The sequence below is a fragment of the Bombyx mori genome, chromosome 18 (assembly GCF_030269925.1).
Source record: "Bombyx mori chromosome 18, ASM3026992v2".
Lineage (NCBI taxonomy): Eukaryota > Metazoa > Arthropoda > Insecta > Lepidoptera > Bombycidae > Bombyx > Bombyx mori.
Genome location: NC_085124.1, coordinates 3,989,789 through 4,006,018, shown reverse-complemented (window position 1 = coordinate 4,006,018; position 16,230 = coordinate 3,989,789). Strand labels below are relative to the sequence as shown.

Here is a 16,230-nt window from a genome sequence, read left to right as displayed (position 1 = left end):
AACTCCCTAAACTCAGCCCCTTCATTCCTATTGGCCCCTCTGGGTAACTTTGCAAGACCCTAAGTTCTACACAGCTCTCTTGCTCCAGCCGAATACTCAGGATTAGTTTCTTGAATGGAGGCATTGATGCTGTGATGTCTATGAACACCGAACACCACTTTATTATGAGTGAACCGTGAGTCGTTTCTAAAAAAACAATACACTAAAATGTCTGCGTTTCATTTTCAATATAGCCTGATCTCGTTCCAAAGACTGTCGCTTTATGAATACATAATTTATTTCGATTTTTAAGGGATGATTTAATGATAAAAATAAAACGAAGTAAGCTGTTACATAGGTACATAGTTTATTATCATTATTTGAGCACCTTAAATTATTTTCATAAATTATTATTTACACAACATTAGTTTCACACGTAGCTAGTGCATGATGAAACTATAAAGTATATACGTACATATATTTTAAAGTATATTCAAAATAAATATTTATTTTGGATCTATATCAATAACAGAGTTAATTAGTTATTACAATTAACAATATAATATAGGTTTATAATACTACAAAGTTTTAATTTCTAGTACACTTTTTTTCTTTTTTTTTTTCATTCGCTGGTTTTGTTTTTAAACAGCTGTGTCCTTAGTCGTGGTGTTTTTGTAACTTTTTTTTTGCAGATCTCCAAGTTCAGTATATTCTGGTAAATCGAAATCTATTCTTCTTCTAGTTATTTCAAGGGCAGTTCTTCTCGAGACATGACGTTTCGGTGTTCTTAACACGGGAATATGTTCAAAGCGTTCAGAATCTAATGTTGGGATCTCTTCGATGATTGATGATTCATGAAGTAATTCATTATCCAAGTATTCTTCTTGCTGTTCACTCCCGCAAGAGTCTGTTTCACTGTCACTCTCGTATTTTTGAAACTTCGGGAACGGCGTCCTTCCGGGTGGCGCGATGGAAGCCCGTACTTCAACATCTGGTGACGAAGCCAGAGAGCCTTTCTCTGTAAAAACATATTATGTTTGATCATTTTAGCACAGCATGGTCTGGCAATAAAATAAAGTCATAATTAAAAGTATACTTGAAAATAGTCAGTTTTCATTCTTCAAAATGTTAATAACAAAATAAATGAGAAAATCTAAGACGTAAAAATATCTAAAGCTTGAAGTATCAATCAGTGATAATAAAGGTTGAGGTTGAATTTTGATCATTCGGCAAATTCTAGTAATCTTAAAACAATTCACACAGAATAGTTGGATGGTGCTCACTTGCTTCAAACGTGTCCGTCATCTTTCCCGAAAACAAGCTCACAAACTTCAATTTGTAAATACGAAACATTCTGAATTCGATCAATTTCAATTTAAATACTAAGATAGCAGCAGAACCAACACTACAGAAGTACTAATGTCACTGAAGGCTATCTCCTGTTTATATACTGTTGTACTTTGTGCATTTAGTACCAAAAATAATTAGAGTCGTTAGTAAATCACCCTGGAATGATTACTTAATTATACGGTACTTACGGTAGTTACCAGCAGGTAATTAGATTTCTAATAAACAAACAATACCGAATGCTTAATGCAACCCTTTTTATTTCCAAGTTAATGATTAGAAGTAACTTTAAATCGACATTTTTCTTACCTAGTTTATTCATTACTTAATTTTAGTAATTTTATCAGTATCCACTGGGACAAAATAATAGCTTAAATGAAACCGTCCCCCATCCAATCTTGAGTATAATTTAAGAGGTACCTACGGTTATTATGGTTACTTTTTGCCTATAACTTAACTTTTACATTGGAGGTACGAAGCAATAGAAATAAGTCAAAACATGGACGCATTTCAAGAAACGACAATAAGCTGAAGCTTTTAGGATACAGGACGAGAGAGAGCATTCTAATGTAGAACAGTGATGAGCAATTGCGCCCACCAATTTAGATCAGTGGTCCGGAAGTGGTGTATCGACATTAACCCCACGAAGAGCATAGCCGTTTTTTTTTTTTTCCTACCTGAGCTGATAGCCTATTCTAGTGGCTATTTCAGCGTAACCCTAACTTTAGTAGGTGAGCTCACGGGGCTCAAACCTGATGACGTTGCTAACACGAACCCTAGCAAGAGCCGTACTTCGCAGAATCTACCACCGGATCGGAAACGCGACCCACTGAGAAGATCCGGTGAGAAGCTCAGTGGGCTGTGTCTGAGAGTTAATTTACTCGTCGAGCCCTTCGTCGCAAGCGACGGGTTCGACGAGAACGGTGACCGGTGCTTGAAGTACCTAAAAGCACCGTTAGTGGATTGGGAGGATCCGAGATGACGTGTTTTGGGCGACGTCGACTGCTTTCCATTCGGTCCGCAGGATCGGGAATGATATAGCCGTGCTGTTCAAAAGGGGTCACCCTCCCGACACTTCTGCTAATATTCGTCTTGAATTAGGCACAGTTACTCTATTCCCGCCATAAGAATCTTTCGAACTCGAATCGACCTTACCGATTACAAATAATTCAAAGACAGAACCCAGTGAATTTCTCGCCGGATCTTCTCAGTGTGTCGCGATTCCAATCCGATGGTAAATTCTGCGAAGTAATGCTCTTGCTAAGGCCAGTATTAGTAACTGGTGGTAGGACCTCTTGTGAGTCCGCGCGGGTAGGTACCACAGCCCTGCCTATTTCTGCCGTGAAGCAGTAATGCGTTTCGGTTTGTAGGGTAGGGCAGCCGTCGTAACTATACTGAGATCTTAGAACTTATATCTCAAGGTGGGTGGCGCATTTCCGTTGTAGATGTCCATGGGCTCCAGTAACCACTTAACACCAGGTGGGCTGTGAGCTCGTCCACTCATCTAAGCAAAAAAAACATGCTCTCAGGGTGAGCCCCGTCGAGAAGGTAGTCCATTAGGCTACCAGTAAATAGGTAGGGGCAAAAAAATGAGCAACATAAGCTTAGTTGACAATCTCCGATCTGTGAGGGAGTCTCATCCTGCCCTCAAAGTATTTAACCCCAGTGGACACTTACGCTCAAAGTCCTAACTGTTCCGATCTTTCAATATCTTATGGCCTTCTGGATTAAGGGCACCACAAGTTTTTAGTGCTATTGAGGAATATTACTCCAAATCTAAGACGAAGAGAAAAATGGAAATTGTTCCGCCTTAAGTTATTTAGAAAACCAGTAGAATTTTATGTGTATATGTTGTGTTTGTGATTCTTCATTTTTCATCTTATACTGAGATGGTAAACTTTGTTCATATAGTATCTATATGACTTCATGACATGGAGCTGTGCGTAACCCTTGAGTGTTGAAGTATTTTGAAAACTACTTAGTTGGGTCTAAAAGTTTTCGAAAATTTGTGACTGGAACCCTGGTCCATACTCGCATCAAAATCCTGCAGACACGCACCAGCTTTTCTTAGTTGCTGACTTTACGTATTCTGACGCACTCTAGTAACGTGCTCTAGCAAGAGTCACCGCGATTCTGCCTATTTTTGAGTCGTAGCAGGAATACTTTCCGGTTTGAAGATAAAAAAAGTTACATGTGAATGAAACAGTTAGAGCAGCTCCCAAAAATAGTTCGAAAAAAATCAACGATCATTTACGTAAGCCCTCCGTAAGCCTAACTAGCTTGGCTGGGCAGACAATTCACGAGATATTTGATGTTTAAACGAAAATTACGAAAAAAGGTCCGTTTTTATTTAAGCCATTCATTATCAAATATACACTGATATCATTTCTTAATGACTAAACTAAAAATAAATCGATTTTTAATTAATTCTAATCACTAAAATTGGAGATATAAAGGGTTGCATTAAGCATTAGGTATTGTTTGTTTACTGGAAATCTAATTACCTGCTGGTAACTACCGTAAGTACCGTATAATTAAGTAATCACTCCAGGGTGATTTACTAATAAACCTAATTATTTCGTGCACTAAATACACAAAGCACAACAGTATATAAACAGGAGATAGCCTTCAGTGACATTAGTACTTCTGTAGTGTTGGTTCTGCTGCTATCTCAGTATTTAAATTTAATTTGATCGAATTCAGAATGTTTAGAATTTACAAATTAAAGTTTGTGAGCTTGTTTTCGGGAAAGACAACGGACACGTTTGAAGCAAGTGAGCACCTCCAACTATTCTGTGTGAATTGTTTTATACAAATTTAAAATTACTAGAATTCGCCGAATAATCAAAATTCAACCTTAGTCGCTGATTGATACCTCAAGTTCTAGATATTTTTACGTCTTAGATTTTCTCATTTATTTTGTTTTTAACATTTTGAAGAAGGAAGACTGACTGTTCTCAAATGTACTTTTAATTGTGACTTTATTCTATTGCCAGACTATGCTGTGCTAAAATGACCAAACATAATATGTTTTTACAGAGAAAGGCTCTCTGGCTTCGTCACCAGATGTTGAAGTACGGGCCTCAATCGCGCCACCCGGAAGGACGCCGTTCCCGAAGTTTCAAAAATACGAGAGTGACAGTGAAACAGACTCTTGCGGGAGTGAACAACAAGAAGAATACCTGGATAATGAATTACTTCATGAATCATCAATCATCGAAGATATCCAAACATTATATTCTGAACGCTTTGAACATATTCCCGTATTAAGAACACCGAAACGTCATGTCTCGAGAAGAACTGCCCTTGCAATAACTAGAAGAAGAATAGATTTCGATTCACCAGAGTATATTGAACTCGGAGATCTGCAAAAGAATATTTACAAAAACACCACAGATAAAACCAGCGAAGAGAAGAATCAAATTTAAACATGTACCTACTGGAAATTAAGATTTTTCTTTTATACGTATGTATTTATTTTTTATAATTTTTGAATCATTTTAATGTCTAGTTATCTTATTTATTTTAACATTTAAATCAATTTTGACTTTTAATATACTATAAAATAAATATTTAAGTTTTATCATGCACTATATGAAAGTAATATTTTATGGTCTTATTTGCTAATTTGTTTATAACATTAAACTTAAATTTTTATATAAATAGACTTTAAAATAAATGTTTCATAGTTTTATCACGCTTTAAGTATAAAAATAAAGTTTTGTAAATAATTATTTAAGAAAATAAAGAGTTTAACATATTCGAGCATGATTCGTTTACTTTCTTCGTTATCTTTAAAATAAATCAAAATGCACAAGGATTCATAAACCCGCCAATTGACTAATATCCGTGTACATTTAGCTTAGTAGGTATATGAAAAAAAAAACAGGTTTCTTGAAATTAATATACTTACAAGATGAAATATCTACCTAAAACTGTCTGGAGCTAAGTGATGACCGCAGCCAATAGAAAATACCACTTGAGTGCCGGCACTCACAAAAGTATTCCTTCATGTTACAATCGATAGACCAAAATCGGCGGCCAATATAGGGCAGCCTGGATATCGGGGCACTGGAAATTTGCTTACAGTGGACAATGGTACGGAAGAGCATAGACTTAGAGAAACCTTTCCCGAAACATAAACAGAAAATAATATCTATGTAATAAACTTTCCATCGTCATCGCGTGCCCACAGTAATCCACTGCTGGACATTAGGTTCTCCCAATTTACACCACTAAGTTCGGTCTTCGGTTCTTCTAATTCATTGCTTACTCCTACCCTTCGTAAATAATCGCTCCACCTTAGGCGCACCCCTATCCTCTCAAGAACCTGTTGCTCCAGCGAGTGACTCTCTCTGACCCACATCGATGAGTTTCGTTCTTTGTCGAATAGTCTCATTCCTGATGTTATCCTTCAGAGAAGCTCTGAGTGTGGATATAACCATAATGAGCGGCATGGTTCTGACCAAACTTCCTAGCCGTAGTATCCGGCTTTGTAAATCATAAACTTTCGTTTTCAGTAAATGTGGAATGGGCCAGGAAAAGACCCTGCCCACCTTCTGTCAAGAGGTTAGCGGGGCCCATGCACATACACAACGTAAATGCTACAAGGCGGCATCGACAACACCGGGCCAATCGTAAGCTCTTCCACCACAGAATGATACTAATTCAGTATTTCAATTTCAAGTAGAAAGGTTCAACGATTTTCAAGAAGTTCGTATTTCTATGTAAGTAGTAATCTGTGTGCTTAGTGCGAGTTTTTTAACGATCTCGATAGCGTAAAAGTCTTAGTTAACTCAAATGTGTATGGAGTTGGAACATTTGCCTACGTTTGCCGCTAGGGGCGCTGTTTCAGTTGCATACAAATCTGAGTTAACTTTTACGCTATCGAGAACGTTGAAACTCTCGCACTAAGCACACAGATGTAGATTGATAGACAGTTGGTTTTTGAATATATCATTTATTTTAGGGATATTAAAGAAAAGTACCTAAACAAACCAAACAAGAATATGTTACATAATTATTATTTTTTCATAAATTATTACTTAGAAGACACTATTTTCATATAGCCTTATGGCCTAAGAAATTAAGAATACAAGTTAAGAGGGTTATTAAGGACTTTTATACCGAAAAAATTGAAACAAAAATTGAAATAGAAGTGTTTTGATAAAATATATCGAAAAACATTTTAATGTGACATGTATCTACTTGATATTTAATTGTACCACATATTTATCTCCATTCTTTAACGTACAAAAAGATCTCTAGCTTGCTCAGATAATGGCCCTGCTTTTTTTTTTCCTACCTAAGCTCATCGCCTTGAGAGGCTACTTCAGCGTAACCGTGGCTAGTAGGTGAGCTCACGGGGCTCAAACCTGATGACGTGTCAATTGTACGGGCACTCTTCCCGTAACTGTCACGCGCGCCCCCGATGTGTTAAGTGTTTGGGCGATCACACCACGGCCCTCTGCGCTCGCGACCAAAAAACCGCGACGGAACCGCCTAGCTGCGTCCTGTGTCGAACACAGGGTCACCCCGCGAATTACCGTGGTTGCCCCCGAGCCCCTAAAATAAATCGCCGCGTCGCCCGCCAAAACCGCCTCCGAGCTTCCGGCCCAGACATCAAAGCCTCGGCACCCTCTGCGTCGCAGGCTAAGCCAGCGTTCGTTCCGGCGGCGGTGCCCAGTGTCTCGGCCTGGGCAAAACCGCTGCCGTACACGAACACGGCTACAACTCCCTCCTCCGCGATTCGTCCCGCCCCCGCGACTCGTCCCTCTCCCGCGACTTGCCCTCCGACCGCGTCCGACAATCTCGCTTTAGCGATCGACTTCTTTCAGTCGATCAACTTTGAGCGCGTTAACGCTTTGGGCGACGCCATTCGCGCTGCCTCCACTGCACAACACTTTATCGCCGTTGTGCAGGAATACGCCGACGTATACGCGTCATTAAATACGTACGTCCTCCCCTCACTCCGCCGGTAATCAATGGCGTATATAAGTAGAATAAAGCCCCTATCCGTAACGATAGGATTTTTTAACGCTTACGGTCTCGCAAATCAACGTGATCAGGTTTCTGACTTTTTGCGTGACCACCAAATTGATATCTTTTTAGTGCAGGAGACCCTACTTAAGCCCGCGCGCCGTGACCCTAAAATCGCGAACTATAACATGGTCAGGAACGACAGGCTCTCTGCCCGTGGTGGTGGTACCGTCATTTACTATAGAAGAGCCCTGCATTGCGTCCCGCTCGATCCTCCCGCGCTCGCTAATATCGAAGCATCAGTGTGCCGAATCTCACTGACGGGACACGCGCCGATCGTTATCGCGTCCGTTTATCTTCCACCGGATAAGATCGTTCTAAGCAGTGATATCGAGGCGCTGCTCGGTATGGGGAGCTCTGTCATTCTGGCGGGCGACCTAAATTGTAAACACATCAGGTGGAACTCACACACCACAACCCCGAATGGCAGGCGGCTTGACGCGTTAGTCGATGATCTCGCCTTCGATATCGTCGCTCCGCTAACCCCGACTCACTACCCGCTAAATATCGCGCATCGCCCGGATATACTCGACATAGCGTTATTAAAAAACGTAACTCTGCGCTTACACTCGATCGAAGTAGTTTCAGAGTTAGATTCAGACCACCGTCCCGTCGTTATGAAGCTCGGTCGCGCTCCCGATTCCGTTCCCGTCACTAGGACTGTGGTGGATTGGCACACGCTGGGCATCAGCCTGGCTGAATCTGATCCACCATCGCTCCCGTTTAACCCGGACTCTATCCCGTCTCCTCAGGATACCGCTGAAGCCATAGACATCTTAACGTCACACATCACCTCGACATTAGATAGGTCATCGAAACAAGTTGTAGCGGAGGACTTCCTTCACCGCTTCAAATTGTCCGACGATATTAGGGAACTCCTTAGAGCTAAGAACGCCTCGATACGCGCCTACGACAGGTATCCTACCGCGGAAAATCGTATTCGAATGCGTGCCCTACAACGCGACGTAAAGTCTCGCATCACCGAAGTCCGAGATGCCAGATGGTCTGATTTCTTAGAAGGACTCGCGCCCTCTCAAAGGTCTTACTACCGCTTAGCTCGTACTCTCAAATCGGATACGGTAGTAACTATGCCCCCCCTCGTAGGCCCCTCAGGCCGACTCGCGGCGTTCGATGATGACGAAAAAGCAGAGCTGCTGGCCGATACATTGCAAACCCAGTGCACGCCCAGCACTCAATCCGTGGACCCTGTTCATGTAGAATTAGTAGACAGTGAGGTAGAACGCAGAGCCTCCTTGCCACCCTCTGATGCGTTACCACCCGTCACCCCGATGGAAGTTAAAGACTTGATCAAAGACCTACGTCCTCGCAAGGCTCCCGGTTCCGACGGTATATCCAACCGCGTTATTAAACTTCTATCCGTCCAACTCATCGTGATGTTGGCATCTATTTTCAATGCCGCTATGGCGAACTGTATCTTTCCCGCGGTGTGGAAAGAAGCGGACGTTATCGGCATACATAAACCCGGTAAACCAAAAAATCATCCGACGAGCTACCGCCCGATTAGCCTCCTCATGTCTCTAGGCAAACTGTATGAGCGTCTGCTCTACAAACGCCTCAGAGACTTCGTCTCATCCAAGGGCATTCTTATCGATGAACAATTCGGATTCCGTACAAATCACTCATGCGTTCAACAGGTGCACCGCCTCACGGAGCATATTCTTGTGGGGCTTAATCGACCAAAACCGTTATACACGGGAGCTCTCTTCTTCGACGTCGCAAAAGCGTTCGACAAAGTCTGGCACAATGGTTTGATTTTCAAACTATTCAACATGGGCGTGCCGGATAGTCTCGTGCTCATCATACGGGACTTCTTGTCGAACCGCTCTTTTCGATATCGAGTCGAGGGAACCCGCTCCTCCCCACGACCTCTCACAGCTGGAGTCCCGCAAGGCTCTGTCCTCTCACCCCTCCTATTTAGCTTATTCGTCAACGATATTCCCCGGTCGCCGCCGACCCATTTAGCTTTATTCGCCGACGACACGACTGTTTACTATTCTAGTAGAAATAAGTCCCTAATCGCGAAGAAGCTTCAGAGCGCAGCCCTAGCCCTAGGACAGTGGTTCCGAAAATGGCGCATAGACATCAACCCAGCGAAAAGTACTGCGGTGCTATTTCAGAGGGGAAGCTCCACACGGATTTCCTCCCGGATTAGGAGGAGGAATTTCACACCCCCGATTACTCTCTTTAGACAACCCATACCCTGGGCCAGGAAGGTCAAGTACCTGGGCGTTACCCTGGATGCATCGATGACATTCCGCCCGCATATAAAATCAGTCCGTGACCGTGCCGCGTTTATTCTCGGTAGACTCTACCCCATGATCTGTAAGCGGAGTAAAATGTCCCTTCGGAACAAGGTGACACTTTACAAAACTTGCATAAGGCCCGTCATGACTTACGCGAGTGTGGTGTTCGCTCACGCGGCCCGCACACACATAGACACCCTCCAATCCCTACAATCCCGCTTTTGCAGGTTAGCTGTCGGGGCTCCGTGGTTCGTGAGGAACGTTGACCTACACGACGACTTGGGCCTCGAATCAATTCGGAAATACATGAAGTCAGCGTCGGAACGATACTTCGATAAGGCTATGCGTCATGATAATCGCCTTATCGTTGCCGCCGCTGACTACTCCCCGAATCCTGATCATGCAGGAGCCAGTCACCGTCGACGCCCTAGACACGTCCTTACGGATCCATCAGATCCAATAACCTTTGCATTAGATGCCTTCAGCTCTAATACTAGGGGCAGGCTTAGGGACCCCGGTAACCGTACTCGTCGAACTCGACAAAGAGGTCGACGTGCAACCTAACCCATGCATCAGCCCGCTGAGTTTCTCGCCGGATCTTCTCAGCGGGTCGCGATTCCGATCCGGTAGTAGATTCATTCGCGAAACAATTGCTCTTGAGTTGTTAGGTCTCCTTCGGAGGCGCTCGGGCAGTTGTTAGCAAATCCCACCCCTCTTGGCTGAGCCTTTGCTCGCCCACCTGTCCTGGTGAAACTGGAAAGGCCTTCGGGCCACCAGTAAACTTTCAATCATAAAAAAAAAAAAAAAAAAAAAAAAAACCTGATGACGTCATTCCGATAGAGGCACCCGTCACGTGCGGACGTGCTCATCGACCACTCGTTCGCCCGGTCTTTGTTCGCCCGGCTTTTGTTAGCCCGGCCATTGTTCGCGCGGCCTGTGATCGTGATACAACTGCCGACCAAGTGTTTTTCCTGGAAGCTTTTATTTGTTTCCTTTTAGTTGTTTTTGTGTTCGTGGAACATTTGCCGACAAAGTGGTTTCCTGCAAGTATTTATTTGTTTCGTTTCTTTTTGTTATTTCTGATTTGTTTTGCTTTTTCTTTGTCCTGTAGTAATCGCGCCGCATTGCCACCTGTGTTCAATAGAACCGCTCAGGTCCGAGAAGTTGGGGCCTCGCCGCAAGGCGAGTGTTTTCAAAACCCGGGGCCGCCCCACCTGGGTACTCAGCGATCATGGACGCTGTATTCGCGGAATTCCTCCGACTTCACCACCCACAGCTCGCCTCAGAGTTTCTGGCCTTCAAGGCCAATCACACTGCGAGCCCTCTCGAGGACTCCGCCGCGCTCGCTGCTCCTGCGTCGCCTGTACCTGCGTGCAAAGCTTCTGCATTGAGCAACGCAGCCTCCGTTGTGCCTGCCGCTCCCGTGTCGCCTATACTGGCGAGTAAAGCTGCTGCGTCGTCCACTGTGACCATCGTTTCAGCTGAGCGATCATCCGCGGCCTCCTCTAAAACACCTACACTTGCTCGTAGGTCGCCTGCACCCGCCTCCTCGTGCTCCGACTCTGACTCGGACATGGAGGTTGACCTCGCCCCCGCCTCATCGACGGATGGATTCACCCTGGTACAGAAGGGTAAGAAGCGTGCCGCGGAGTCCCGAGCTCCTGCGGCCGCTAAAATTAGCAAAGCCGCGAACGCGTCGCGCCCCCGCCCTCAGACTCCCGTTGCGCCCCCAGTCCGTGCCACTCCGTCGCCGCGTCCGGTGGCACAAAATAAAACCCAGACCCCTCCCCCGGTTATCCTTCAGGAGAAGGCAGCTTGGGATCGAGTTTGCCTGGCCCTTAAGGCCAAAAATATAAATTTCACGAATGCCCGTAACCTCGCGAACGGCATTCAAATTAAGGTTCAAACACCCGACGACCATAGGGCCCTCTCTTCTTACCTCCGTAAGGAACGTATAAGTTTCCATACTTATACGCTCCAGGAGGAGCGCGAACTCCGCGTTGTAATACGCGGAATCCCTAAAGAGTTAGATGTAGAGCTCGTCAAGGCCGATCTGTTAGAACAGGGCTTTCCAGTGAATTCTGTGCACCGTATGCACACCGGTCGCGGTAGGGAGCCATATAATATGGTTCTAGTCACCCTCCAGCCTACCCCCGAGGGTAAGAAAATCTTCAACACACAGGCCGTCTGTAGGCTCTCCGGTATCGCCGTCGAAGCCCCCCATAAAAAAGGCACTCCTAGCCAGTGCCATAACTGTCAACTGTACGGGCACTCTTCCCGTAACTGTCACGCGCGCCCCCGATGTGTTAAGTGTTTGGGCGATCACGCCACGGCCCTCTGCGCTCGCGACCAAAAAACCGCGACGGAACCGCCTAGCTGCGTCCTGTGTCAAACACAGGGTCACCCCGCAAATTACCGCGGATGCCCCCGAGCCCCGAAAATAAATCGCCGCGTCGCCCGTCAAAACCGCCTCCGAGCTTCCGGCCCAGACATCAAAGCCTCGGCACCCTCTGTGTCGCAGGCTAAGCCAGCGTTCGTTTCGGCGCCGGTGCCCAGTGTCTCGGCCTGGGCGAAACCGCTGCCGTATATGAACACGGCTACAATTCCCTCCTCCGCGATTCGTCCCGCCCCCGCGACTCGTCCCGCCCCCGTGACTCGTCCCGCCCCCGCGACACGTTCCTCTCCCGCGACTTGCCCTCCGACCGCGTCCGACAATCTCGCTTTAGCGATCGACTTCTTTCAGTCGATCAACTTTGAGCGCGTTAACGCTTTGGGCGACGCCATTCGCGCTGCCTCCACTGCACAACACTTTATCGCCGTTGTGCAAGAATACGCCGACGTATACGCGTCATTAAATACGTACGTCCTCCCCTCACTCCGCCGGTAATCAATGGCGTATATAAGTAGAGTAAAGCCCCTATCCGTAACGATAGGTTTTTTTAACGCTTACGGTCTCGCAAATCAACGTGATCAGGTTTCTGACTTTTTGCGTGACCATCAAATTGATATATTTTTAGTGCAGGAGACCCTACTTAAGCCCGCGCGCCGTGACCCTAAAATCGCGAACTATAACATGGTCAGGAACGACAGGCTCTCTGCTCGTGGTGGTGGTACCGTCATTTACTATAGAAGAGCCCTGCATTGCGTCCCGCTCGATCCTCCCGCGCTCGCTAATATCGAAGCATCAGTGTGCCGAATCTCACTGACGGGACACGCGCCGATCGTTATCGCGTCCGTTTATCTTCCACCGGATAAGATCGTTCTAAGCAGTGATATCGAGGCGCTGCTCGGCATGGGGAGCTCTGTCATTCTGGCGGGCGACCTAAATTGTAAACACATCAGGTGGAACTCACACACCACAACCCCGAATGGCAGGCGGCTTGACGCGTTAGTCGATGATCTCGCCTTCGATATCGTCGCTCCGCTAACCCCAACTCACTACCCGCTAAATATCGCACATCGCCCGGATATACTCGACATAGCGTTATTAAAAAACGTAACTCTGAGCTTACACTCGATCGAAGTAGTTTCAGAGTTAGATTCAGACCACCGTCCCGTCGTTATGAAGCTCGGTCGCGCTCCCGACTCCGTTCCCGTCACGAGGACTGTGGTGGATTGGCACACGCTGGGCATCAGCCTGGCTGAATCTGATCCACCATCGCTCCCGTTTAGCTCGGACTCTACCCCGTCTCCGCAGGATACCGCTGAAGCCATAGACATCTTAACGTCACACATCACCTCGACATTAGATAGGTCATCTAAACAAGTTGTAGCGGAGGACTTCCTTTACCGCTTCGGGTTGCCCGACGATATTAGGGAGCTCCTTAGAGCTAAGAACGCCTCGATACGCGCCTACGACAGGTATCCTACCGCGGAAAATCGTATTCGAATGCGTGCCTTACAACGCGACGTAAAGTCTCGCATCGCCGAAGTCCGAGATGCCAGATGGTCTGATTTCTTAGAAGGACTCGCGCCCTCCCAAAGGTCTTACTACCGCTTAGCTCGTACTCTCAAATCGGATACGGTAGTAACTATGCCCCCCCCTCGTAGGCCCCTTAGGCCGACTCGCGGCGTTCGATGATGACGAAAAAGCAGAGCTGCTGGCCGATACATTGCAAGCCCAGTGCACGCCCAGCACTCAATCCGTGGACCCTGTTCATGTAGAATTAGTAGACAGTGAGGTAGAACGCAGAGTCTCCTTGCCACCCTCGGATGCGTTACCACCCGTCACCCCGATGGAAGTTAAAGACTTGATCAAAGACCTACGTCCTCGCAAGGCTCCCGGTTCCGACGGTATATCCAACCGCGTTATTAAACTTCTACCCGTCCAACTCATAGTGATGTTGGCATCTATTTTCAATGCCGCTATGGCGAACTGTATCTTTCCCGCGGTGTGGAAAGAAGCAGACGTTATCGGCATACATAAACCCGGTAAACCAAAAAATCATCCGACGAGCTACCGCCCGATTAGCCTCCTCATGTCTCTAGGCAAACTGTATGAGCGTCTGCTCTACAAACGCCTCAGAGACTTCGTCTCATCCAAGGGCATTCTCATCGATGAACAATTCGGATTCCGTACAAATCACTCATGCGTTCAACAGGTGCACCGCCTCACGGAGCACATTCTTGTGGGGCTTAATCGACCAAAACCGTTATACACGGGAGCTCTCTTCTTCGACGTCGCAAAAGCGTTCGACAAAGTCTGGCACAACGGTTTGATTTTCAAACTATTCAACATGGGCGTGCCGGATAGTCTCGTGCTCATCATACGGGACTTCTTGTCGAACCGCTCTTTTCGATATCGAGTCGAGGGAACCCGCTCCTCCCCACGATCTCTCACAGCTGGAGTCCCGCAAGGCTCTGTCCTCTCACCCCTCCTATTTAGCTTATTCGTTAACGATATTCCCCGGTCGCCGCCGACCCATTTAGCTTTATTCGCCGACGACACGACTGTTTACTATTCCAGTAGAAACAAGTCCCTAATCGCGAAGAAGCTTCAGAGCGCAGCCCTAGCCCTAGGACAGTGGTTCCGAAAATGGCGCATAGACATCAACCCAGCGAAAAGTACTGCGGTGCTATTTCAGAGGAGAAGCTCCACACGGATTTCCTCCCGGATTAGGAGGAGGAATCTCACACCCCCGATTACTCTCTTTAGACAACCCATACCCTGGGCCAGGAAGGTCAAGTACCTGGGCGTTACCCTGGATGCATCGATGACATTCCGCCCGCATATAAAATCAGTCCGTGACCGTGCCGCGTTTATTCTCGGTAGACTCTACCCCATGATCTGTAAGCGGAGTAAAATGTCCCTTCGGAACAAGGTGACACTTTACAAAACTTGCATTAGGCCCGTCATGACTTACGCGAGTGTGGTGTTCGCTCACGCGGCCCGCACACACATAGACACCCTCCAATCTTTACAATCCCGCTTTTGCAGGTTAGCCGTCGGAGCTCCGTGGTTCGTGAGGAACGTTGACCTACACGACAACCTGGGCCTCGAATCTATCCAGAAATACATGAAGTCAGTGTCGGAACGGTACTTCGATAAGGCTATGCGTCATGATAATCGCCTTATCGTAGCCGCCGCTGACTACTCCCCGAATCCTGATCACGCAGGAGCCAGTCACCGTCGACGCCCTAGACACGTCCTTACGGATCCATCAGATCCAATAACCTTTGCATTAGACGCCTTCAGCTCTAACACTAGGATCAGGCTTAGGGACCTCGGTAACCGTACTCGTCGAACTCGACAAAGAGTTCGCCGTGCAACCTAACCCATGAATCAGCTCGCTGAGTTTCTCGCCGGATCTTCTCAGCGGGTCGCGATTCCGATCCGGTAGTAGATTCATTCGCGAAGCAGCTACTCTTGAGCTGTTAGGTCTCCTTCGGAGGCGCTCGGGTAGCTGTTAGCAAATCCCACCTCTCCTGGCTGAGCCTTTGCTCGCCCACGTGTCCTGGTGGAACTGGAAAGGCCTCCGGGCCACCAGTAATATTTAAATAATAAAAAAAAAAAAAAAAAAAACCTGATGACGTTGCTAACACGAACCCTAGCAAGAGCCGCACTTCGCAGAATCTACCACCGGATCGGAAACGCGACCCACTGAGAAGATCCGGCGAGAAACTCAGTCGGCTGTGTCTGAGAGTTAATTTACTCGTCGAGCCCTTCGTCGCAAGCGACGGATTCGACGAGAACGGTGACCGGTGCTTGAAGTACCTAGAAGCACCGTTAGTGGATCGGGAGGATCCGAGATGACGTGTTTTGGGCGACGTCGACTGCTTTCCATTCTGTCCGCAGGATCGGGAATGTAGTTACCGGCGGCCACGATGAGAGGGTTCTCGTGTCGTGCCGCTTTATCGAAGTGGATGGCCCTGCATGATCTAAGATGGCTCTGTGCGTATGCCAAGAATATTGAACATTTTTTTAATTATTTGGCCTATAAATTTGTTTAGGTCATAGTCTATTTTCCTTAGTAAATACACATGTTAACTAAACTGTAACCATAGAATCTGTATGATCTTTCACGATTTTTCTTATTACGCCGAATCAATCAGTGGTTCCGGTTTGAAAACACCAAGGACACGTTTGAAAGGAAACAATGAA

At 46.4% G+C, this 16,230-nt stretch overlaps 2 protein-coding genes across 3 annotated transcripts; one reads left to right on the top strand and one right to left on the bottom strand.

Annotated features, from left to right (window-relative positions):
• Positions 1-497: 497 nt before the first annotated feature.
• Positions 498-4,651, bottom strand: LOC110385575 (uncharacterized). Of its 2 annotated transcripts, none has more exons than XM_021349285.3 (2): positions 1,263-1,391; positions 498-997 (listed from the first exon to the last, which is right to left on the bottom strand). In XM_021349285.3, exons 1-2 carry the CDS (start codon positions 1,330-1,332, stop codon positions 621-623), a joined length of 447 nt encoding a protein of 148 aa, XP_021204960.1. In that variant the 5' UTR covers positions 1,333-1,391; the 3' UTR covers positions 498-620. The 2 variants fall into 2 exon arrangements, with proteins under 2 accessions (XP_021204960.1, XP_062529762.1); XM_062673778.1 differs by lacking the exon at positions 1,263-1,391 and adding an exon at positions 4,509-4,651 and having other exon boundaries at positions 589-997.
• Positions 3,972-5,091, top strand: LOC101738308 (uncharacterized). Its single transcript, XM_004928136.5, has 2 exons — positions 3,972-4,100; positions 4,366-5,091. Exons 1-2 carry the CDS (start codon positions 4,031-4,033, stop codon positions 4,752-4,754), a joined length of 459 nt encoding a protein of 152 aa, XP_004928193.1. The 5' UTR covers positions 3,972-4,030; the 3' UTR covers positions 4,755-5,091.
• Positions 5,092-16,230: the final 11,139 nt, after the last annotated feature.

What these genes read in the sequence shown, in the direction of transcription:
- LOC101738308 (XM_004928136.5), top strand. Translation starts at nt 4,031, where the DNA reads ATGTTTAGAATTTACAAATTAAAGTTTGTGAGCTTGTTTTCGGGAAAG. An exon ending in AACGGACACGTTTGAAGCAA is followed by an intron (nt 4,101 to 4,365) that starts GTGAGCACCTCC and finishes ATGTTTTTACAG; the next exon opens with AGAAAGGCTCTCTGGCTTCG.
- LOC110385575 (XM_021349285.3), bottom strand. Translation starts at nt 1,332, where the DNA reads ATGTTTCGTATTTACAAATTGAAGTTTGTGAGCTTGTTTTCGGGAAAG. An exon ending in GACGGACACGTTTGAAGCAA is followed by an intron (nt 998 to 1,262) that starts GTGAGCACCATC and finishes ATGTTTTTACAG; the next exon opens with AGAAAGGCTCTCTGGCTTCG.